Source organism: Vanessa atalanta, chromosome 6, assembly GCF_905147765.1.
Source record: "Vanessa atalanta chromosome 6, ilVanAtal1.2, whole genome shotgun sequence".
Lineage (NCBI taxonomy): Eukaryota > Metazoa > Arthropoda > Insecta > Lepidoptera > Nymphalidae > Vanessa > Vanessa atalanta.
This window is the reverse complement of record NC_061876.1, coordinates 8,941,402-8,968,955: the sequence shown is the minus strand read 5'-3', so window position 1 is coordinate 8,968,955 and position 27,554 is coordinate 8,941,402. Positions and strand designations below refer to the sequence as shown.

At 33.6% G+C, this 27,554-nt stretch overlaps 1 protein-coding gene across 7 annotated transcripts in view; it reads right to left on the bottom strand.

Annotated features, from left to right (window-relative positions):
• The window catches only part of LOC125064834 (RNA-binding protein Musashi homolog Rbp6), a 463,574-nt gene that overhangs the window by 88,889 nt on the left and 347,131 nt on the right, over positions 1–27,554 (bottom strand). For all 7 annotated transcript variants that reach the window (XM_047672092.1, XM_047672086.1, XM_047672088.1 and 4 more), the window contains one exon: positions 10,820–10,868. In XM_047672092.1, the coding sequence (XP_047528048.1) occupies positions 10,820–10,868 (49 nt within the window). The remainder of the gene's footprint in view (positions 1–10,819; positions 10,869–27,554) is intronic.

Below are 27,554 nucleotides of genomic sequence, written 5' to 3'. Positions count from 1 at the left end.
AGACTTATATTGCCTTGTTGGATTGTTAGTAAAGGATATTGATTTGATATTGCTTTTGCTGTTTGAAGTGTATTTATAACATTAGAAATGATATATCTTCAATAAGTTAGACGTTCAGTTAAAGAAAGTTTTTAGTAAGAAACTAGTAGCGTCGTAAATCCTTTAGAAGTTCACCGTTCTTTCCTAGTTTAGTGTCAAGTGAGCGTGGATGGATCTATATTACGCTGCCGACAAATTTGTCTCAGGACGAGGTGCACTGCGTTAACCCTGTTACACTTTACGGTGTTCTGCTTATGAAATTGCAACGGCGGTGGAATAGTCGACAGTAAAAGTTTCGGTAGATTGTTACATTGGAGCCAACTAAATGAAAGATAAAGGATTTCATCCAGGCGTTTTCATGTTGCCTTTATGTCGATTTTATGTTGCATGAGCAAAATACAGCTGTAATTTCCAATACGGGAAAATGTATATTACGCGGAATCCTTAGAAGCTGACAATGCAGGGATTTCTTAAGAGAGCCTCGGGCTAGGTGAGGGTAGGCGCGAGTCGAGTTTGTAACATAAAAATTCCGTCATCGCTACCGAGCTAGACAGATTACTTTCTTGTTAAGAGGATAAAAACAGAGTTCATTTTCATCAAATAACTTTATCTGTTCTTTTATTTTATATTAAATAAATTTTCATTCATTTTAAAATTAAAATCAAATCTATGTTTATTTTTTTTTGTTTTGAATCTTGTTTGTTTTCAATGCAATACTCAGTTCGGCCAAAAAAACGATTCAAATTTGAAAATAAAAGGAAATTGCGCAAAAAGTACTGTTCTTGCGTGGAACAGCTCCTGTAATTATTTCGCTTAAAAGAATAACACTCCAGAGTCATTACAGAGCTGACATAAAAAATACTGAAAGAGAAACTATTATTCGCAGTTGCGGTCCGAATTATACAAGCGAGCCACCGGTGCGCAGAACAATTCACTTTATATTCCAAATTGTGCAAAAGTAATCAGTCGATTTATTCCTCTCAGCTCTGGAATGATCTCTCGGTTGTGGCGGCAAACACGCAATTTGTCGTGAGCGTTAAATCGACCGCAAACAAAACGGGCAACGGACTCACGCCACGCCATCATTCACCTGTGGTCGTCCATGGTAATGAGATGGACCTACTGTTCAACATATTAGACTGATTGCAATTGTACCGTAGGCACCGCATCGCCACCCGATTGAAGCGTCATGTAATGTTGCAATGGAATGCCAATTTAAAAGGGGTTCGATTAATTCATAACCGCAATGACAGCGGTACCCGCATTAATGCGTGTTAAATAATTCGACAAAGCAACATACAGTTGTAATACAATTTAATCTATGTTTATTCTAAATTCAAAAATGCAAATATGCTTATGGAACAGAATAATTTGAAATAAGAGCGAAATTTGAATAGATACACATCTAATTACGTGCATAACGATATAAATAATCAATTAATTGGTTTTATGTGTTTAATGTATATGTAATACGTATCTGTAACTCAGTCTGTGTTTAGCAGAAGCGCAGTTGGGTACTATTGCTTAGATGCGGTCAGCGCAGTAATGAGATGGGCCTGTATTCACTCGCATTTCATTGTCCAAACAACAAAACACAACATTTCTCGAGATAAACTACGACTATCAAAACAAAAAAAAATATATCGATACGTAAGCATTTTTATATACCAAAATTATCTTGATCGCCACAGAGTATTTTTCGGAGTATATTGATTTTTGGGAAACTTAATTACCTATATGAAAACTAAAATGTTTTTACTTTTTTAAAGTCCACTAAACAAAATAATCTGTCCTTAAAAATGATATAGGATGATTATATGTGTTTTTTTAAAGTAGTCACATAATATCAAGAGAATCAATTAACTGTACAATGTGTTGTATGTGTGTGTGTTTTCGTTGCTTGTATGTATTAATTTTGTTTGTATTGGAAAAGAGGAAATACCAACGTTAGCTTTATAAAGCCTACTCACTGTCGGTTACAGCCACCGCGCTATCAGCGGGGTTTCAATACAATCTTAATATGCTTATTTATTAATTATATTCTACATTCATTGAAGGCATTTACTAAAGGGTAATATTAGATAAGAAATTTCATGACAAGTTAATTTGTTAGCATCAAGAAAATTATTTAGTAAGCTATACTTGGGAGTTGAGCCTGATCCAAGCCCGTCTCGGTAGATACCACCCACTTAATACATTCTACCGTCAAACTGAAATATTTAGTATTGTTATGTTCTGACCTTCTTTCCAATGGTTGGTATCACATTGGTGATAAGAAGAATGTTTAATATATTTACCAATGACTAGGAGCAGTGGTAAACACTTAGAATCAGGTGGTCTATTTGTCATTCCGCCTACCAACTTGAATTAAAAATATAGTTTAAGATGATACTGAAATTTAATTTCAAATATGTAAAAATAATGTTCAGTTTTATCGAATGTAAACTTTGATAAAATTTAAATAACGAAAAATTTACATACACTTTAATGGTGTAAATAAAGTTATATTTTTGCAGTTACCGAAATTTTAAACGTACATTTTCTATAATTTTTCTGTTCCGAATAAATTAAATCTGTCAAAAAAAGGAAGTCTGGACAACGTTCGCGCTTCTCCACAGTTCATACGAGAATTATGAAGTTATTCAAAATTTCCAATAGATTATAACAAAATCCAATAAGGATGACAATATCCTTATCCCGTGTAAGGACAATGCTTCTGACAGTAAATTATTGGAGCTATAAATAAAAGTAATTGTTCCAAGTAGCTGGAGATTTTTCCATAATTTTATTATGAAAAAGTTAAGGGCATCGTTAGAAGTAATATTCGATTTCGACGTACAACTTTAACGATAACCCACAGGGGAAAGTTATCGCAGGACTGATTCCGCTCAGGAATGACATAAAAGGATTTTCGCAACGTTGAATTTATACTAAATTAACGGATAACGCTCTTAAGGCGCTAAGTTTTACCGAGAATAATTAACTTAGCCTTAGCAATTAAGATGGTTAATAAATGGGTGTGTAGTAAGATGCTTTGAGATAATAATGTTAGGAATCCTTTAATATAAACCAAACAAGCGCGTAAGTTAATTCGAGGTGTAATTTTTAATGGATTCATGTTAAATTTTTAATCGAGCATAGATCATCTTTAGATTTATGTGCAGCTGATTTATTATTCTATTTGACTTTCATATTGATGATTGCAATCTAAAATTAAAATAGACTTTTGTAATAAACTCTTACCCTTTTTAAGCGGAGAGGAACGCTTTGGGTAATATTAGGATTATTACGAGCTGTTATAAAATAAATCTGATGTTCTTGTAATTTTAAATATTTAACTTCTATTAAATACGCCATTTATATGATATTGTCATTGCAAAGACATTGATCGATAGTTTCTTTTAAAAACGTTCAAGAACTATTTCCCAGACAATACGTTTCAGTATGTAAAATTCTTATATCGAGTCCATTAAAAAGCATAAGCATTCTTTTCACGATGATATATTGCTTTTAAAGTAAAATTATTGTTAATCAACGAAGTTATTATCGGGTGCACGCTTGAACCATGTAAGTAATAACAATGAAAGAAGTCGTTAAACAGCACAAAGCTAACGCGAACCATTGCCTCCATAATTACAACACCATGGGCTTATTTGTTGGGCGAGTGCTCCGTTTATTGTTCGGAAACCTGACAATGTAAAGGCTGCACTCAATATTCCCCGGTCTAAGAATGGATGACTTTTCAATTGTTGCCACTCTATTTACCGAGTAAGGAGGTCGTGAATGGATTTCTACTATGTCATTTCCAGCACTCACTATTTTTTAACCATCCCTTTTTCGTGGCTAAGTCCCGTAGGAAGTGATTTGAAGAAACACACTCTTAATGTACATTGTGAAAGCGCTGGCTTCTTAATGCCTCATTGACGTTCAATTTGTGGTTCGATTTATTGCCATCCGTTCTACAAGAGGCATTGTTGTGAGAGAATAGAATATTGACGATATCAGCTTAAACTCAATGTAATTCTATTTAGTCGGACCCACACAATGATGGAAGTTCTTTAAAAGATATCGAAGGCCTGAATTTTTTTCCTTCTTGAATTTTGTGTTTATAGGTACACTCACTCATTGTATATTCTAATGCCAAACAGCAATACTTGGAACTGTTTCCCGCTTGAAGGGTGAGTGAGCTAATGTTATAACAGGCACAAGGGACATAACATTTTAGTTGCCAAGTTTGGGGGCAGAATAGTAAAATAAGGTATTGAACATTTCTTATAGCGTCGATGTCTATTGACAGTGATAACCATTTACCATCAGATGACAAAATTGCCAGTTCACCTACCTTTTTTTATAAAACGAAATAAGCTTACATAAACTTGAACGAAGGTATGGCTTAAACAATGATGTAATACTTGAGATGATCTTTGGCTAAAACACGGTAATTGAATAAATTGACTAACCACTCATTCTAATGAACTTATTTTTTTTATAATTGTTAATATTTTGTACTTAGTGTTGAATGAACACATCGCGAGGTAACCTGTGTGTGTAAAAACATCTGCCAGATGTGAATCCATTAACCCGCATTAGCGATGCGGTGGAAAAACCCCAAATCTTCTCGTCAAGAGGAGATAAGGCTTTTTCTTTTCCCAGCTGTGAGTTATATACAGAATGTTATTTTTAATTCTTATATTCGTTATATCATAATTTTATATATTAAAGTATTTAATTAAAGCTCCAAATCATAAATTAATTAACAAAATTATTTTTCTAATATTATTTAACGACGAAACTTTTTAAAAATGTCAATATAAATTCCTAACATGCACACTCAATACTACGAGCACATTATCAAGATTTCAACATTCCTCTAGTCTAAGGGTTTACAAACTCGGTTCCGTACACGAAGCCCAGAGGTAATACTCATATACAAGCGGACATTTTCGTAGGAGATAGTAAAGGAAAATAGGGACGTGTTAAAACGCTTTTCTGTATTTTCTATACCACTTCTCGCCGCTGCCTCCGGGGACTTGAATCTCCTACTAACGTGCAAATAGACTTATTGCAAAAGTGATATACGTCTTGTTGGTAGCCGTTATTTAAATTAAAGCGATTTTTTTTTAAATGACATAAAGTATTTAGTATAGTTTTTTTTCTCCAAGTGATTCTACGTTTAAATTGTAGGTCAGCTGATCTCAGGGGAGACAACGCAGGATATATTCTAGTGAACTTGTTTGTGCGCAAACAAAATGGGATGGAAAAACCAACACGACCAGAAAGAGTTCAGTCCTTACGTGCTTTCCGAGGCACGGAAGATTCCAGACTTCCCATTACCAGAATCTGGGCTGTTGTCCTCAGGACCTTCTGATCGGATAGCCTAATGTCTAGCTAGACCAACGAGGCAGTCAACATAGGTCTAAGTGTATTAAAGAAATATTAAGATACAATTTGGATGATTTACATATATTGTAAGTAATTATGATTATAAATTGATAAAGTCAGTCCATTAAAAAAAAGGTATATATTAATTGAGTTGTGTTTTAATACGCGATGAGTTTCAGTACGAAATCAGCGAATGGCCTGCATTGTGCTATTAATTTGAGCTTATCGTGTCCGTTAAAAATGACAACTTTAGTATCTCAACAAATTATTTTGAATATTCCGGCTATTATTAAAGTATTACGGGTTCTTTTTATGACGTGATTTTTTTTTTAATAATTTAAATACATTATAAAAATTCGTTTGAAAACAAAAAAGTGTTAACTTTTTAACGATGTAATAAATAGTTTATCGTTCACTTTTTATATTAACATAATTTTATGTTGATGCGATGCAACGACATAAAATTGAACATTGTAGATAATGACAAAATTAATATTATAATGAACATTGTTTTTTTACAACAATACCGTGTAATATGTATTTTTAAATTATAATTACGAGTATTTAATCATTGAACCAAATTATTTAGATAAAATTTGAAGGAAATAATATGGATTTTATATTACAATATTTGATGCATCAATCAGAAACCATTCAATTGTCTACCACGGATACGAATAGCTTCAATACGAAAGCTTGTTAGGTTTCGTCGAAATTCCTAAAATATTTTGTAATGCTTTACTGTAACTATATAAGAAATCATATTCAATTAAATAACGACAAAATTAAATATCAATACTCTAAGTTATACTCTAAAATAACATTGTGTCTCATTTTAATTGATTAAATTAATAATAAGGTTATAACAAGTTTGAATTTAGATTCTATCGAGATTAACCGGAAAACAACTCAGTTGTTTAAGCAATTATCGATTAAATTCATGTATATTTAAGTTGTTAATTAAGGCGAAATTCCATTTATGTTTTATGTACGTTAAAAACAATACTGATTACGGTGTAGTCCCGTGAGTTTCAGATTCTAGTTTATCTTATATGCATCACGCTGTACGCTGTACGGTGTACAGTGTATGTTGTAAGTTGCGACCATCGCGTCCCCTGGGTAACCCGCTTGAACGGAACTGGATATCGTATCGATGCAAGTAACTTTATACTCTTAGTTCCGTTATAGAAGCGTAATCGTGACATTTCATTGCCTGTGACTATAGTACTGAATGTTTTTGATTTTGTTTTATAGTGGCGATTGTTTTGTAGGATTATTTTAGAAAAACATATATTTTTTTCTAAGTTTTATATAAAAGGTCCGTTGATTGTTGTACATATCACATACATACATATATCATATACAATCAACGGATGATTAATTAAACATAACATATTATTTTATGTGTATTTGGCATAAAAAACAAACCGTAGTATTATTTTATAAAAAAATCGTATTTAATTAAAAAATATTTATATATAATTACAGTATTAAAACTTAAACTTTATAGAAGTTAACGCAGCATACTCAAACTTAATATTGTTATATAAACTAAATTAATAGTAAGACGTAATATTAACAAGGGCTGGTTCCCCACAAGATGCATCTAAGCCCGTACTCTCAACATTCCCGTAGGAGACTGCCACGTGCTGCCACTTAGCACTCGGCGAACACATTTAGAATTTTATAAAATCCTTACAACAAAGCTTATTACAAAAGAATAAAGATCAAATTCCTTTGCTCCGGAAATGGAGAGATAACATCGCCCGAGTCTCTCTGGAAGCTTTAGAGTATAAAAATTGCCTCGACATGTACAAAAATAGCGAATTGAAGTGTTTTGTAGATTGAATCGTATTTTAAAATTTTAGGTCGCTTTAAAAGTTTAAAATTGTTTTCCTTCGGATATATAAATGTTTAATTGTATATAAAGTGATAAAATTTCATAGTTTATCCGATTATCCGATCGAAAATAATTTACCGTAACCTATTTGTACGATACTAAGGATATATATTATAATACTTCGATAAAATTTCATATCAAGATGAATGTGTGTATCGAATATTTTATGGGAACGTTGAAAACGATCGTTGTTCATGAATCACGCTATGGGCGTCTTTACACATCACGAAAACGAAATGTGATATAGCTAAAACTGTTATGCAACAAAAATTTACACGGTTGTAGGCACGCACGTGAAATGCGTCCCTGTAGTGTGCGTGACCACTAAAGGAAAAATAGACGGATCCACCCCACAGAGATTGGTTCCGCCAGTTTTTTCTTTAATATTTATGAACTGTCTCACGTGTCGGTTTACCTTTGTGTAATGGCATTTGCTTCGAGCCCGGTTAGCAGTTATAGTGAAACCAATGAGAAAAACGAAGGAAAACCTTCTTTGGTTTCCTAATATTTTTTACTTCGTTAGGCAGTATTTTTTGGTTATTGCTTAACCTCTGAGGTGCTTAAATTAATGATTGCCAAAAAGCAGGACTTTCTTCAACAAAGCGCAGAGATTATATTAATTGTCTAGTTTATTTGAAATAAAAACGGAGCCGTTCACGCCTGCCTTGTAAAAGAGTTATTATAATAATAAAGTACGGTGCGTTTACAGGTATTCAAAATTTTGACTGTAAAATAAATATTAAAAGCAAAACAATGGAAAACTTTGCAAGGGGACATCGTTAATTATTTTTTTCAACAGGGAAAGGTCGTAAATAAAAGTAAAGGGTGCTATTAAACGCATTATTCGCGCATATTTAATGTACTGGAAAGGCTAAAAGGTTTTTTATTTTTCAACAGCTTTATATAAAAAATCGCCATTTAAACCTCCATCCAATCCAGCGTTTATAGCATACGTATTATCTGATCGCAATTGCCTTACAAAGACATTAGACACGTTAACCGAACAAAAAAAAATTACGTAAGTCATTATCAAAACCAAATAAACGATGAATATCTGCAGTGAATTAAAATTAATAATAAAACGAGAAGTTTTTCATAAGTCAGATAAATTTTTTAGAAATTATCGTGAAATATTCAAAAGTTCAATGACATCATACAGATAATACCTACGAAAGGAAAATATGAACCAGCTAAATAGGGCACAATAACGTTCTGCGCCTACATGATTTGATTTTCGGAATTAATAATTCAAATGGGCAGAAGTCGTCTTGGGGTCACGAAGGCAGGGGCCGCGAAAAATAGATAATAAAATGTATTGAAATGGCTGCGGGCCGGCTTATCCGGTTGAAAGTCAATGAATATTTGATTTCAATTTTTTTTTTCCCGACGTCGCCGTAAAGTATTCAAGCCATACCTAATTTGATTTTCGCCATTCCGGCAGTTCGCCGGGGCAGTTTGCATTCATATTCAGACAGAATATGCGTTTGGGTTGCCTCTATCCTGACTCTGATACAAATAAACAGGGGATATTTTTACATTACTCGCAAGGATAACCCGACCCAACTGATTACGTTCAGGGGATAATAACCCGAATTGCTATCAGAGACTAGCGTTGGATCTTTTTTATTAAGCGGTCGTGAGATAATGTATTATGGAATGTAAATATTCACTAAATAAATAATTTATCACTTAAACCAATTTCTTAAACGATGCCAATCAATTTTACAACAATATTTTTTTTCAACTTACATATTTATTTTGTCTACGTTACTTATAGCTATTAATATTGCAAGATATTTGGTTAACATATCCCTACAACGATAATGCCTCACCTCAACATGTGCACTAAGATATTATTTCGCGTATGCCTGTAATTATGCTGGTTCAAGCCGGAATATAGAAATACAAAGTACAGCACTTTGGGGTAAAAAGAAATAATGACTGGGTGATACCTACCCAAAAGAACTTGCATAAAGCCTAACCACCTAGTAAATTCAGTTTTTTTTTTTTTTGTAAATGTAACCAAATACTTATAGTCTAAAATTAATAATTTACCACCTTTATATAATTAGTGGCAATTTAAAAGATCATCATTGTACACAAGGTACAAACAAAGTAAGGCTTAATACAGGTCGCTGAAGTAATATACAGACAGCGATAATAAGTAGATTCAAGTTATCAGAAGAAAATATCATAGATTTGTATATTAAAACAAACAGAAGTTGTTTAAATAGTGCGACATGATATTTTATATCTTTGTTTCGTCTTATTACAAAGTGTGGGATCTCAAATACAGTCCAAATGACACGCAAAGGGCGTGAAACCGAAACGGGAACAAGACGTTTCATCTCTTACTGAGATCATAACAATGAAGGTTTTGCCTTGTCTTATAATGAAGTAGGATTCGTTTTTGCGAACTTGCATAAATGACGTCGCAGCGATATCTCACTGAGCTTGAATATTTAGGTCAACCTGTTTTTGTGTAATGGGGATTACAAAAGTAAATTTAACATTATATTTGCTGTAACTGCTAGGGAACCTTTGTTGCCGACAAAAGATGGCCGACCTTGATACGAATTCGTGGATTTTAATTAAATCTTACGAGTTGTACGCATAATGAAAGCAACTGATTCTACAATATACAAGTCGCTGATTGTTGTTGTTACGCACAATTTGTTTGTTAATAGTCACAAGAAATTTTGTCAAAATGTAAAGTAAAGATTCTTAAGTTTTCAACAAAATTATTACATGAAAATGTATAAGCTTTGAATTTAGAATTATTTCATCTTGATTCGACGTGTTCGTTCCTGAGAAAATCTAACATGATTCGAAATTAAATCCAATTTTTCTCTATATTTCGCATTCAGTACCGTAAGAAATCTTTACAAAGAAACCATATATTTTATTCGGGCGTCGATTTGTTATTTATTAGTCGGGAATAGTCGTAACACGAGGGAGAGAATACAATATCGAAAACGGTGAACCTATTTAGTGACGACTCTGCCTACAAACTACGTTTCGCTTCGCTACACTGGAGCTGTGCCTCCACCATTTTTACTTGAACTTCGATAACTTTTATATATCATTGGTAACTGTTGATAGAAAGGATCGTGGAAAGGGCTAGACGTGCCTTCATATAGTGGATAAAATTCATTGAGCGATGGCGCCCGTATTTATCCGTTGCTAGTTAACCAACATCGAATGTGGCAGAGACGACCAGTGAAATGAGGCGGATCGTGCACAAAATGATATTGTTGTTTCCTCATGTGACATGCAAACGTGGTGTTTTTCGTGTTTATAAGGAAAACAGGGTGACAAAATGCTCTACGTAAACGTTCCTACCAAGGAGCTTAGAGCTGTAATGTGCCCCATATGTCATAGCACGCGTTATTATTTAAATTTTATTCAGGACAATATTATATTTGAATTTTTAGGTATTGCCTATTGTAATGTATTTGTATCAAAAGTAAGTCGTGAATAAATTAAAGTTTCACTTACCTCTGTGCCTATTAGTTTGTTTGTCGAACATTAACATGGCGTCCTCGATCTGCAACAAAAAGACATAAAGTAAAGTTCAAATCCTTAAAACATTACGCGAGGAAAAATAGCGAAAAACAAGGGCGTCGTGCGCGATTTGAGCCCCGCCCTAGCAATAAAACACTCCAGCGCTGTAATAACGAATAAGCACCGGTACAGAGTAAACCACACGCTGCAAATAAACTTTGATAAGCGGGGGCGAGCAGGTAATAACGTATTCATAGAGAAATAAATGGAAAGTCGACGGTTAGGACACGAACAATACACGCGAGCAGAGATGCGCTGTCAACGCCTGGGCTCTCGAATGCCACAGCCAAATTCGCCTCATTGTTACGTTTTTAAATCTCCCTGTACGCTTACAAAACCGCGATACATTCTTTATTGTGCAAAATTGCAATCTAATATTCATAACGCAGCGGTATATCTGACATATATCCAAATGTTAAGCCACAATTATAAAGATCTAATTAAACTTTCAGTGATACGTGACACGGGAGTACCCAGCGGATGTTCGAATGTATTTCGTTCAAATTGTATGTTTATAAAAAGTGGGTAAGTTTAGTATGACAGAAGGGCTCGAGGGTTTTGTCTGGCGTCGGAGTCGCCAGCGTCGGTCGATCCCCAGGGTGCCATTACGCAGGAGCCTCGGAACAACGCACTCCCGATGATCGATGTCGAATACCCGTAACAGGTGACCTCTTGCTGAATTATTCTTACCTGTAGAAACGTTTGTTTAGAGGTGATTTGTTTAACCGGGAATTGCGATGCCTTTGTTTGGTCACAAGCGAAGCTGACAACCTTTTTTATGGTGAATAAAAAATTTGATACTATAGCATTTAGTACAGTATCATTTTTTTTTAATAAAAAATCATTGCTTGGGGAGCAATACAGTTACAAGTTTCCATATTTACAATAACCAAAATAATACAAGAATATGTTTTTCAACATATGGTCCTATGTTGATCAAATTTTCGATATGTTAATAAAGTTCTTAATTCAATTTTATAAAATTTGAAATAATATTTAAATTGTATTTATATTTATTATCAATAAAGAAGACATTTTGATGATTAAACTTCGATAATTTGAAAACAATTTGGCTGATTAAACATAAAATTAATTTATTTAGATGTGGGTATTTCAATCACTTGTAGATCTTACTTTGATAATCACTTTCTGAAATTAACGCGGCCATTTCGAATACCAATAATTAAGGTTAAGAGACTAATATTTTATGAAAAGAGCAATTTAATTAAAATTTTAAACATTTCAAAAATACAATTTAAATTTCTCGCTATATAAAATTTATTTATTAGGTGATTAAATATTAAAGAGTTACAAACAGGTAAATGTTATAAAGAGATTATTTTCGGATTTGTTTTTTATTCTCTACTCTATTAACTACTCTATTTATGAGCATTGTGAATTATTCACTTGCCATCTCTGTTGTCAATTTTGAATTTGATTCAATTTATCCAGTCAGATTAATTTAAATTCAATTTATCATTTTTGTTTAGTGAAGTAACGTTTGATCCCATAATGCTATTTATAAACTTATCTATCTCAAGGCTAGACTTGCGCCGTATTTATGTGAAGTTGAGAGGGATAGCTGGTACGTACTCGTGTATACAAAGAAAGAAATATTTTTGTTAGGTTATTACAGAGTGGGACTTGGCATTGACCGGGCGGCCGTCCCTTGAGAGATGTTACGATACCGAACTTTGTACCGGTGATCAATAGATTCCCGCGGGCGTCATTAGGTGCTACTGGTTTTGAATCTGAGTTATTTTATTTATACATACTGAAAATAACTTTAAAATGTATTAAATATATACTACTAGAAATTAAAAACACGTAAAATAATCGTTAAATCTTTTTATTAATGAAAATCAAATATAATGTATGTATTTAACGAAGTTGAAATAATATTTATTTGTTTAACATTATATTTTTTTCAAACTTGTTAGCAAATTCGATTATTCTCGGGACTGACGTTGTAAGGGCGACCTACAGTGTCTTTGGACTCATATATTTTTACATTCTTTAAGCTTTTATAAATACTAATTTACTCGCAGGACAACGTAATATTTTGTAGCAACAAACATGCTGGTACGTATAAAATAAATAAATAAACAATAGCCTACTCCGGAAATAACGCAATTTTAGTTTTTGCCGGTCTCCTATTTCGATGCTTTGGATAGTTTCGTGTCCTAAAAATAACAATTTTTATCGCATACTTTGTCTAAATATATTGCGGTATTAATCCTTAATAAAGGAGAAATATTACTTTGTAATTCTCTAATTTAAAATATTTTAAAGTAAGATTACGTTTATTGTGGATTCACACGAACAACTTCGCGGGTGTTGTATTTTAACAAACGCACATTATTTTTACTTCAACTTAAGTACTTTGCAAGTTTATATTTAATCTAAGCTTTTGTTTAGTGTCGCGTCTACATTCTGCTTGGTTTATAGCAAAGTTATGAACGTCGTATGTAAGTTAAAGTGGACCGCGGTTTATTATTTGTAGCTTCTCATGTCGGAGATATAATACGACGTAGAATGGATGGTCCCTCAATGGTAGTGAAAAGCTAAGTTTGAAGCGACAGGAGTCACGTATCCTCAAGTGCTCCGTAACAAGTGGATCCCTAATATGAACATTTATGAACACGTCGCGGCTTGCCCAGTCTAATTCGCCTTTTAATATTCGGGCAATGTGTGGCGTCCTCGTGTGGAATTCTCTAGAACTTTGCTAATTCCACTCTTGCTGAAATATTTTTCATAGCCGCCCGGATGAGTGAGCGAAATTGGAGACAATGTATGGTGTATACGCTCGGAATTTTTATGACTTAGCCCGGCCATCGTGGAATAAAACGAGTTTTACTTATTGTTTACAACATCATAATTTGTGTTGTCTTTTGTTTAAGTTGAATAAAATGTCGTACAGCTTTATAAGATATTTTTATAACATAAAATAATGAAATGGTTATAGCATCACCACAATGAAGTAAATTTATATTAATACATGTATTGTAATTAATGTACAGTGTACACGTTACTTTAAGGGTGGTATCAATGAACTCGGACTTGTAACAATTCCCTCTAATGTTTCTCATTCGTACTAAACTGTACCTCTATTATTAGGTATTTTATTTAAGGGGGAGACACCCGCCGTGTCCCCAGAGATACCTGTCGCATTAATTTGCGACGTAGGCACGTTTAAGAGTATCTCTAAGCCTTAATTTTTTTCTCCTTTGTCGCTTACGAGATTTACTACGCTCCTACAGTTTTTAGACATTCTGATATCTTTGTTTTGGATGTTTTTTAAATTATTCCTATGTTTTACAACGATATTTTCTTTTGTGTCGACTGAAATTTCTTTATTTTAATTTAATTTAAGCGTGTCTAATATAATGCTAACCAGGTTTTATTTGATCCAAAAACAAGTTTAGCTTTGAGTTAAACATTAATAAAATGTCTGTTAAATTTTTTATAAGACTACGAGAAATAATTATATATGAGACAACATCAGATAAATCATTGTATATACCTATTCAGGAAATTATTTACTAACAATAAAATGATGATTAAATGGAGCGAGGGATAAAAATAATAAACTTCATCTGCGGATACGATATTCTGAACTTGCCGCGGTATTACGAGGGCACACAACAATTGTTGAATTACGAGCATTACATTCGGCAGCGCGATTCATCAAAGCAGGCATGCGATATCGCTATTTGTGAACCTAGCATTTGTCAGAGCTAGTATCTGCACAATCACTACGTTTGTCGTATTGTTTGTTTGTGTGTACGTCTATACGAACACGTATGGATGCTGTGACACATTGGTTTGTAAACAGCCTGCTTGTATTTAGGTATAGCGTTGATACAGTATGTCACCGCTCCCTGGAGCCTAATAAAACGTATTTAATGCATATCGAAATTAGGTCGGCATCGATTCAATCTTATTAGGTTTGAGTCTCATTAACCTTTACGTTTATGACGTTGAGAATCGCTAGTACGATATTTAGTCTAAAGTTTCATAGTATGTTTTTTGCTTATATTTGAAGTTCCAATTACACTGTGTCGAAATTTAGTTCTCACTTGTTCACTTGGTGGTAAGGCTTTGTACAAGCCCATTTGCCCACTGATCATATATTCTTTCAAACAGTAATACTTTGTGTTCTTGTGTTCCGGCTTGAAGGGTGAGACACCCAGTGTAAACACAATCACAAGAATAACATCTTGTTCCCAAGGTTGGAGGCGCATTAGTGATATAAGTGATCGATGCTACTTAAAGTATATCTATGGGCAATGGTTATCGCTTAACATCATTTTCCAGCCCGATTCCTTTTATAACGTACTTGTCTGTGCTACTTACTATATTCATCTTGGCTCTTTAATGTTTATTGTTACCCAATATTTAGCCAAGGTTTTGCCAGGTCAGTAGAATTTACGTTTACTATATAAGTATGATTAGATTAACTTGTGAATATATACTATTAGTGAGATAATGGATTCGAAAGTTTGATACATGAGAAACAAAGCGTCAAATGATTACAATCACTCATCCTGCCAAATTAGAACTGTCGGTTGTTTCTAGGAATTCTCTAACAATGCGATTGTTTTCTCACTTTGGTCGCTTTTGCGGTTACTTTGGCAGTTTGGAAACAGTCCGTTCGTAATGGTCAGCTTTCGTCCGTCAAATACCAACAATTTCAGGAACAATGCGTCTACGAGTTTAACCGTCTTGAATATATTGATTTAAACTTGTAAAAGTAACTTGTTATAGATAAGTTAGACTTGTAGGTATTTAGGTTTCTAATATTTTGTATTGTATTTTATGTTTAAGAACAACAATAGGAAGGTATAATCTATTGATATTTGTCAGGTTAATGCGTTTTATTTTATCGTAAAAGCATCATTCGTCATGTTGTATAATTTCTTCCGACACAAGAAGATTTTCTTATATTTTCCTTACTGGCACGAATAGCAATTATAAATGAAACCGCTTTGAGCTCGTTATAATTAATCCAGATTAATTGTGTCTCTTTGTTTTTGTTCTTGAAAGTATAGTTTACAAAAAAATATATAAAATGAAAATTTTATTCGAAAGTTATTTTGCGTTAGAAATATTATGAAATAATAGATCGAAAACATTTTTGTAGATCCGGTAAATTATTGATAGAATAATTGCTAAAAATTAGGTTAAGTAATAATTAAAAATACTAATTATGCAAGTTAGAGAAGGACAGGTATAAATAGCGCTTGAAATAAATTTATCAATGTATTCTGTTAAATACTGAATAATCCATGAAAGACCCTGCAAAAAACTTCCTTGCACTGTTTCAGTCATGTTTGTCAGAACGAATTTTAAGCCCTTTGACGTAGGTATACGAAATCAGACGAGGGATAGTTCTTGCGAACCCGCAACGATAAACCTTTAGAAAAGCGGTTCACAAATAGGTTTAGTGGTCGAGTTGGCAAGTTTTTAATTGAATAACTTCGGATTTACGATACAAAACACTATATTTTTATATTTTCAATCCGCTGAACTCTATAGAGGCATGTTTATTGAAATATAAAGTGACATTTTTATTATTATTATTCTGGAGAGAACGGAGTTGCTCAAGTTTCTTCATTGTTTAAAATTCTGTTATTCTCATGTTATAGCGGCGGAATCAACAGGTTGCGTTACGCTATGCTAAGAGTTGAGTTAAGAAAATACCAATTTCCTTCTTGCTAAGACACTAGAAATTTGTCGACAGTACATTTTTTGTTTTACATTCTCAAAATGATACAATTATGCTGGAGTTGTTTTAAAGATAACTGATTTATACTTTATCTCGAGGAAAACGTACCAAGTTTAGCTCTTACAGAAATAATGAAAACGAGTAAATAAAAGGCAAGCTTTGATTTGAGGGATACGCGTGGACACACAACATTATACACCCAAATTAAATTACGACCTTACTTTCGGCAAATCAGTTGAAAGTGAGAGAAAACTCAATAAAAACGAATCAGAATAAGCAGGCTTCGGGAAATGGTATAAAGAAAAAGTTTTAATTTGTTTAAATATTTCCGCGGGAGGAAGTTCTCAGCGACTCCTCGAGTTTTGTGCCGGCATTAAGTCGCCCGCGGCAGCCTAATGGGACAAGCCACCTGGTCTTAAAGGCGACATAACAATTAACTCGAAGAAGAAAATATTAGTTGAGCTAATAGAGCCACTCGGATACACTCCGCCCTCTGCCCTCCATAAATAACACCCCTTCCCGAGGACAGACTGTACAATTTTGTCGTATTTACGTAATGATTCTCCAAGGAGGGAACTCTCGGGAAAGGATAGCAGCATTTTATCCTTCTGTTTTTATAGGCGAATTGATTGGGAACCGGAATAATATCGGAATAGGATTAGTTTTCTTTGCAAGTTCGTGAGAAGCGTGACCTCGTTCAATCTTACGAAGTTATAAATATAATATTATGCTTTATTATGCCGGTAATATAAACCGTATCAACAACTGAATTATAACGACCGAATCATTAAATAAACATTGCACTTAAAGGCAGCGTTAAGAATATAAAAATGTATTTCAAGTATAATCTATATTTAAAAGCAAAGTTAAAGAAAAATAATTTCATTACGTATTCAATAAAATATTAATATAAAATTTAAATAATCTTTTTAAAGTACAGAACAGGATGCTATAGGAAAATATATTCAAGCCATTCGTGTATACAGTTCAAATCTTATCAACGATTACGAATGTCTCGAACCGTGAAGGATCGATGAATAAAATATGAAAGAAGTTTAGGAAAAGCCGAAAACGTTTTACGTATTTGAATAATCACTTTAACAAACAAAACTCGGAATCCGCTTCATTACTTATTAACCTGTACTTTAGTACGACACAAAGTGAAATCTTTGGGGAAGAAAATGATCTTCACGGGCTGTAATAGATTTGGGATTCAATAATTAGGTGAAAACGTCTAAAATATTTACTGAATAAGCTTTATAATTGATGTGCGGTTACATGAATTTTGAATCACAGATACGTTTTAATTATGATATTAAATAGACTGTCTATCATATTTTACACTTAACTAACTACGCTTGAAATAAACAATCGATCGTGTTTATACGCGTCATAGTTATACATATGTCACTGGGAAGTTGTGGTGTAATGTTATATTAAAAATAATATCTAGTTGTCAAAGCAGCGTTTAATTTGATAAGTTGCCGCCATCACGTGACCCGCATAAACTTATCACTGAAGTAAGCCCATCACTTTTAATGATTAGGGCATTTTCAAACTTTACACCACTTAAAACTTGGGACCTGCCCTGAACTGTGGCCCGATGTTAATTACCAACTTTTTAAAAACTGCAATTCATAATAGACAGCGCGGGTGAAAGATGAATGATGTGTTGGGTTTTTCATTACACTTTTTCGCCGAAAGTTTCGTTGAAAATGGACGAACAAAAACAACTTGAATTTGACAGCTGGCTTGTATAAAACATGCAAAGGGGTTCGGCCTTCCATGGATATTGTATTCCTCTGTGCGGCATTGAAAGAGACGAATCATCTAGATTGCCTATTCATTTATTTATTTTGCTTCTCTTTATACTTATCTATTTCATTTCTGCCTTAAAACGACATTTATCTAATTAAAATTACACAAAAGAACTTTTTTAAATTTCATTCATTCAATTTTCTTACAGTGGTACTAATTATTTCAGTGTTCATAATTAATTTAACAAAAGTCATAAGTTTAATTCTTACTAGCTCGTACTCAAGTTTGTACACAGTGCGATATATTCAATTAATAAAATGTTAACTTTAACACTTTATCAGAGTCGAGTTACGAGGAGGAAACTCGACAGCTAAAACCTCTTTTCTTTTATCTTTAAACAATCACAAGATTGATGCGTGTTTTCAATACGATGAAACCCAGTATAGACCGGTCATTAATAAAGCGAACGGAAATCGAATATATAGTGAAATTCACTGCAATGGTAAATTGGCTCAGGTGCTAAACGTTCCGGCCAATATGTTTTGGTATTCGATATTGAGATAAATGAAATAGCCCGTAAAATAACCCGAACCGAGCTATTTTTTTCTATTAAATACGGCAAGGAACTTAATAAGTTGAGATTTATATAACTACTTCTCAACGAACTATACAAGTGAATACTTTTTAATGCATTAATTTATAACAATTTTGAAATTATTTTATTGAGTCAAAATTATTCATTTGTTACTAAGGGGAAAGTCATAATAAATTACGATACATTTTTATACATTGAAATGAACGTAAACCTACGTCTTATGGTTGCTTTAGATGATATCGCAATAACACAGCATAATTACAGCAGCTATATGAAAAAAAAAATATGTAAATTAATATGTTATAAGTTTATCAACTAATAAAATTAATTACATTAGTAATACAGATGTTTGTATAAGAAAATCTGCATAATACGATTATATTCGTATGGAAATGTAGGAGACGCAAAGAAGGTCCTAGATGTCAATTCAATAACGCTCTTCAAGGTTAAGCAATCAGACCAAGACTTTAACAAAAGACGCTTGTAACAATGTTACAAGTTCAAACCAACCCTTTCATTGAAATTATTCAGTCATCATCTGATTTCGTGAATTATGCGACTGACGCGCTCCGTCTTAGGCACTTATCATGAATAGAGTTGACATCCATTGTGATATTTTATTATTACTCTATGAAATGCAACGGGCCGCAAGATATTGTTAAATCCTTACAATGAAGACTCTGTCTTCGTTGGGTCGAGAGCGGAAAACTTGAACAAGATTCTCAGTTCCAAAAGTGACAAAGAATCTATACACATTATACATAATAAATTCATTTGTATTACTTTTCTTCTGAGTTATCCGGTTGGGACGTAAACATCCCGTGTAGCGAATTCGTTAACGAAATTGTTTTCATAATTATTATACTCAGTCGTATATCATATAAAGTTTTATGTATCTATGAAATTATATATCGTCTGATAGTCACGTTATTGAATATCTAGCGTAATGAGAAAGCGATATTTGCTGGTAGAAGGTATATTTATTATTTTGAAGTGGGCGTTGCATCTTGCAAGTGCGGTCGCCGGCGCGTGCCTGCATGCCGCCGCCGCTACTTCACTTCCAATCTGCATATAAATCGAGTATCCATAATGACATCGCTATCGCAAGCATCCCGAAATTCGTTCAAAATCCGATAAGCCCTGCCGGTGAAAGCCCTAATCCAGAAGTTCGGATGACCCCGATAGTAGATAGACCTACCGTCTTCTATTATGTAAATTATCAGGCACATGAAAGTTTTAGACGGCCACTGCGGCCACTAAGTTTGTGGGCAAAAGTTATGATATTGATCTACGTTATCTTTTGAAGGATCGCAGGTACTTAGCTGCATAGAATATCTTTAGTTTATTAAGTTTTGACAGGTTTCCAAATTAATTCGTTTAAGGATCAGGATCCGTTGTTGGCAATATAGATACGATACCTAAAACTGTGGATGGAAATGAAAAGGCTCCGTGAACGCTGCTAACGTATGATCTTTGGAAATGACAGGCGTGAATGATCCACTTATTAAACATGACTGCGTTTGGACTGTGAATGATTATCATGCAATGGTTTGGGTTATATAAGGATATTGTTGTTAGATAAGGAATTTTAAATATCTAATAAGTGATAAAATAAAATAATAACAATATTGTTTCTCTTAAATTTCACTATAAGACGTCATGTCTTGAAGCATCAAATCCACAAGTATTATAGTTTTTTCATGACAAAACTATACATACTGCTAATGATTACTTTTTTAATTCTGTATATCCTATTTTTTTCTCGTACTACATTGAGTTACGGACTTCATTTTTCAATAACAAAGTCTTGAAATAAAGGAAAAAGTTTTTGCAACTTTCGAAATTATTTTTCTATTGATAAGAATAAGACAGTGTACGGTAGTACCAAGTCGGTGGAGAGCAAGTTTTTCATCGACATTTTTCTAAGGAAACTTTTTAAACGGGATGACGTTAAAAGTATAAAACATTTTAAGTGCTCATGCGATTGGAAGCACGTTACTAAAGGTATGTGAGATATTGTTCGTAGATATAGTTTCAATTTTCCAACGTATAAATGTTTCTTTTAATATTTTAGCAGAAGTATAAAAATACAAACATACTCTTACATTTAATAAAACTGTATGTTGAGAATAATGAAGGTAAATATTTTATTCAGAGCACTCGAATTGTAGGCGTGGTAACATATTATTGATAACACAATGCCTCCGACTGTATAGTGTAGCGCTGCCTTCCAAAACTGCGTAATTTTCATAAGGCACGGGCCTTGCCCTGACCCAGTTCCTTTTAATCCATCGCTTACCTATAAGGTTTTATTGGCAATGGCCCATTACGACCTACATTATCAACATCATCATCCGATTTTACTATTTCCAGTCACGTAATCTCCAACGACGAATATAAACCATACGCCCAGCATAGTTCCAGCTAAAAATAAGGGACTCGATTCAATTTGTAGGAACGACAAAGCGAGATCGAAATATATTTTCGTAAAACTTTTTCAATAACACGTCATGGCATTTTACATAATGAGCGTTTTTATAAAAAAAAAACCTTATTCTGACACATTGAAGGAATCAACTTCTAAGACAAATATGAATAGCGAAATGAATTATACGGAAAGCTCCTTCTGCGTGACGTATGAGCGATTGCGTCGCTTCGCGTCGACCTCTGATTTTAACCATTCGTTTGTGCCGCGCAAAACTTGCCTCGAGGTTACATTAAGCCGATTGCCGGCGTCAATCAAAACCCGCCTTTTTGCGCGATACCGTAATATACGCACAAAACCAACCAGATATTTTAGTTAATGTTTTTATTATGAGGATTTGTCATCCATAAACCGGTTTTAACTATTAACCGTATTTATTATTTTAAATACAGAAATCAGTTTGTTTATTTTATTCTATAAAACATTTAAAGCTGGCTGTGGACAATTGGACATATCAACGCTATTTGAACGAGAAACATAAGATTTCTTTTCGTCGAAGAATTTGGAAATCGAAGAAAATGTCTGTTCCATCTCCTTCGAACATTGGCAGTTAAGAAAGTTATTGCTTGTAATAACTAAGCATTAGGTGATTCATTTAATCTATTGAAGGAATTCTTAGTAGATCCTCGATGTAACGAGACGAGACAGGCTATTTTACTTCGGGCCTGCCGACCTTCGGTCTATCGTGTCGGGTGCCTCCGCTGATAAATTAGAAGTCTTAAAACTGGCGGCAGGTGATTCGACACGAATTCCAAGCTCCTTAACTTCCCCCTTAGCTTGCAAAAGTTCCAACAATTACTTCCATTTGCAATTTATGTCTTGGGATACCGATGAAATGGAGCCTGCACAGGTGACTACCCATTTTTATGTAATTAAGTTTTTTTGGTTTTTGTTTAATTAAAATACGCGAAATATTGTTTATTAGTGGTATTTCTGTATGAATTATGAAATTTAAAATAGTACATCATTCGAATAGCATTTTCCCATCGATTTTAAAAACAGATGCCGATAGCAAATTGACAGTTTTAAACGAAAAATACAATGATTATAATCTTCTTCGTCATACGTCCAATGACTTGAATCTATGTGATGATGCATTCTAAGTTCATTACGATCATTGAAGTATCGATTACCATCCATCATGAATTGAAGCAGCTTTACATGCGATATGCGTGTGCACGCTGCATCGCTCTCTATAAACAGAATAGGTATATGAATGTTCATCATAGAATTTCCCTCTAGGTCGTTAGTTTATGTGTACAGTTGATAAATTTATACCATCCGTATTAAGAAGATTTTGAATACTAATTTCAGAAGTTTTATTACAAAATATTCAGAGTTATTTTTATCACATTTATGCTTTAATTTTACTCTCTTATAAAATACCATTTTAAGAACGTTAAACATTTCCTACCATCAGAATTTCTGGAATAAAACAAAATACTAACGTATTTTATTACTATTGTATAATAAAGTTTTTAAAACAAGCTTTATTTTATTAGTTTGAATAAATATTTATTAAAAAATTAAAGAACATATCATTAAAAATATAAATTGAATGATAAAATTTCAAACATTATAAGTAACAATAATTCGAAGAAAATCGCTTACGAAACCAAATAAACTGTCGATAGCGAAAGGAGGTTTGTGAACAGTAATCCATTTATTCCGAATGAAATAAAGATGGCGAGATTGGCTCACAACGCACTTACACAAATTTCGTTTCCATGTCTTCGAAGATGAATAATAGATGTTTGTACTGACTTAACATGAAAAACGTACGTTTTAAGTTAAGTTATTATATGATGTTTTTCTTTTTGAGATAATTTCTGGTTTTAAGGAGTTATGAATTTTATATAGATTTTGTGTTAGGTCGACATTGTCCAAAAGGTCAATTCCTCCGACGAAATATCTAGGCGACTAGTATGTACTAGTATTAGTACCAAAATCAACAATTTTTAAGAAATCTGACTGAAATCTTTTTCCTTCAGAGATCATTAGACTTAACCTATAAACATATTTTTGTACATGATCAGTCTATTGAAACGAACAGCAAAGAAACGATAGAGACGTTTTAATTTATTAGTTAAGTTAGATTACTGAGGAATAGTTGTTCGCATTTAACGTATTATAAATATACTTCGATTTGATTGTTCTGCCAAGTTGCTTAACCATATGTATGTATCATACATTACGAAGATTAATTAATTGTATTAAAAATTGAATGAATTCTCTGATAAAAGAAATTTTATAATGATTGTAAACAATGTGATGAATTTTCGTGCAAAGTAACGAACAGTTTTTCAATTTGTACGTATTCATATTTCAGCTTAAAATATTATATTACCTTTTTGAAAATCACGTAACATAAAATTTCGTAGCAATCACATTATTGAAAAACATCAGTCAAATTTTTAGATATCTGAATTGAATGGGACCATGTTTTCAACGGAAATTTCTCGTGATAGGTAAAAAGCAATGTACGAGTACGATAAATAAAAACTGGGCCCACATTTCGTAGTGTTACTTTATAAGCGGAGCACATCGGGCCGAGCGCTGTTGCAAATGGCGCGAAACGACAATTTTAAAGCATTGCATTGAATATACATATTACGTATCTAGCTTTGCACGTACGCCGCGATTACTCGCCTGTTCGCTGAGAGCAAGTGTGCGCTGCTTTTAACGCATTACCATGAATAATATATACTCAAATTGAAATGTCGCTTTCGTGTCGCTCCATCTGCCTATCTGAGCTCTCCCGCCAGCCTCTTTCTGTATTCTGCCGTTAGATAGCACTACCAATGGGCTTTACCTTTTATCGAAAACGGTAACTTTTTTTGGAAATATTTCCACGTATTGTTAGAAGGTACTATATAATACATTTCCATTGAAAACGAAAAATTTTTAGAATTTTTAAGTTGTAAATGTATTTTAATAGAAAATAGACGTAAATTCCAGAAAAAAATAAATACAATTACTGTTGACTTTACAAAATGTATTTAGTTAAGCAGAATTAAAAAATAGATTAAATGTTTAATAGATTATAGATAAAAAATTGTTACAAATATCATTTTAAAAAAGGAATACAATTATAAGTAATGTTATTTTATTAAATGAAATTCGTCCATCAATAACAACTTAACGTTAAAATAAATACTCGTTAAATCAAGGCAGAGATAATTGTTATACGATCCCCAGGCGTAGTAACGATATAATTCTGAATATTACTTTCACCGAACGGTCCTCCTTTACTCTTAGCAAAACGGAAGCACCACAAATTGTAGCTTTAAATATTTAATTTCTAAAGAAAACGGATTAAAGAGTAATTGTCAAGAAATTAATACGCAATGAACTCAGAGAGACGGCATAAATTACATTAAATGAATCCTTACTACGTTGTAGAAGTTATTTAGAAAGGTCTATAAATTGGGCATTAAACGTAATCACATGTTCATTATGCGAATTAAGGGTGATATCCTTACAAACTATTAAAAGGGACCTTACGACCCTAAGAACCGTAAAAGCGAGGGTCACCTACAGAAATCAAAGCCTGCCTTTATTTATGACCTGGACAAGCTTGTCCTATTTGGTCAAGATAAGTCCCCGTATTATACATATATAACCTAGTTTATACTGATACGGCCACCTTGCTCCATCTTGGGGCGATGATAAGATCGCCATTAGATGTAAAACTCATTCATCGCGTGAGTCAGCTGAAGGAGGGTCCAAGGTCTATGTAATTACAATTATAAGGCTTGTATACACTGATATCCTAAAAATATATCTTATATCCTTTTTAACATATTTAACGTATTTTTTAAATAATTAATGTTTCGTCTTTAATATTAGACAATAAAAAATATCTAATATAAAATTACAGTGAGAAACATATAATTATTATATATTGGAATGATGAAAATACATTATAAAATAATTATGTCTCTTTCATATGAACGTGCAGATTTTATCAAATGTTTTCCGGGTATTACGACGTTTTCGGGATATCCTTTAGTTTATGCTTATCTTGGCTCATAAGCCACAGCCTATCTGGCTAATCCATAAAGCACTATACGGGACAAATAAGTTTGTTTAATGCTCAGAAGTAGGAATTAGCGTGGAGTGTTGCGTTCGTGTGCGGGTCCGTCCGTAATCAGATTAATTAGATGATTTCGCGGGCGTTATTAAAAGTTGAGCCGGCTGAAGCACTGCTCTGTTACCTTCGCGAAGATAGCGGGCTTATGCGCCGACTACATACTGCTTAGCGGATATTATACGTGTGCCGGGAATTCTCTTTAATGTTTTAGTATTTTCGACTGAGGTTGTGAACTCCGTGCCGTTTTGTTTGTGCGCTACAGTGGGCGGCTGGAATAATTCACTTAAGCTTAACTGGGAAAGATAATTAGGATTCTACGTCGGTTGATGCAAAATGAACGCGAAAAACAGGGTAGAAGATTTTTTGTGCTCATTCAGAAATTGAATTTTATATTTGTAGACGAAAGTTTTAACGAGATGAACACATATTTCCTTCTGCATTTAGACACAAATGAGAGCGTCTCTTTTATTTACGTAATTAGATAAATCTACGGGCAAGTATCAGTATGAAATGTAACTGGAGTGAGGAATGAGAGCTACTTGGATATTTTAAATTTATGTGAGAAATTCAAACATTCAATGAATGAAAAATATTCTCACTTCACATGGATTTAGTGAATTGTAATGCAACGTGTGACAATGTGTGCACAACAGGCGGTAGATAGGTAGGTCTCTTAGCAGCGGATCACGGGCCGCTGGGCATGGAACGCGCGACCGAACACGGCTCGTGTGCTGTCAATCATAAAACAAAAAATCGGTAAAATTCGAGTGGCTAACTCCCTGTTTAGCAATGGAGTACAAACGTGTGAACTTTAACAGTTATAAAGTTCGAATGATAAAATTCACAATTCGATTGAAAAATAAAACACATTGTGTTACATAAATCTGATATTATTTTCCTTTGAATCTACCAGTAATGCTGCATGGCTCGAATTGAATAGCATTTTCACTTTATTTTTTTCAAGTTCTCTCTTTAAAAGCCGGTCAGCGGCAGTCGCATGTGTGTTCCTGGCCCGGGGGCGATAATGTGCCGTGCACCGATTCGTCTAGTCCATTCTTTTGTTATTTCGTCTTTGTTCCCCGTGAAAGGTGGTATTGTTTTCTCGTTGGAATGGCTAGAGATTGCGCTAAGAGTCGAGATTAGTGACAACGTGATGTGCATGCGTAAACATACAATTCCGATAAGAAACTCAACCTTTTCTTATTCTTTTCATTTTATATCTAGTATAGTAACATTTGCAGTGTTTTAAAACGAATGCTTCTAAATGTAATAACCACATAAACGTTTGACTGATTACGAACTAAACTCTGGTTATTCTGCCCAAATGTTCTAGCCTGTTGGACAAGGTATAAGCGTTTAGTTCAATGCACTACAATACGAAGCGCAGTAGGCAGGTCGTGCGAATTATGCAAGCCCTCAATTGGATTAGGCGTTTCCTTGCCAGCGTACATCTAATCGGTACAGTCTGAGCGACGTGTTGCCTACGCCACCATGACAAGTCTCATGATTTCTTTTATTCATGCAACGAAAAAGAACCATTATTTTTTCGCATATTTTTGTTGATAAAATATATTTTTCCATAACTTACTTTTAAATTGGAAAATGTTTTATAGACGCAATAAAAATAATCTCTAATTTGTATTTTTATTTTATTTGAAAAAAAAAACGTGATCCTATAAAAAAGCACTTTCATCGAATAAACTTACTTTACTCAAGTTACAGTTGTTATTTAGCGCCGCGATTTTATTACCCGTGAATACTTTTACAATTTAAAATTAAATTCCGTCGTTGCTCTAAAACTGGGAAAAAGGAAGAGGTTGTAATGGTTTATTTAATGTTTATCCTTTTAGCGTGCCATGCGGCGTTATCACTAGCAAAACGGACAGGCTAGCCCCTTGAGGAGCACAAAGGGTTTCGGTTTTGGTCGACACTTAATATTGAAGTCGTTGAGATTCCAGGCGCATTGTTGCGGCCACACCTGCGACGAGAGGGACGTTTAACGGGAAACAA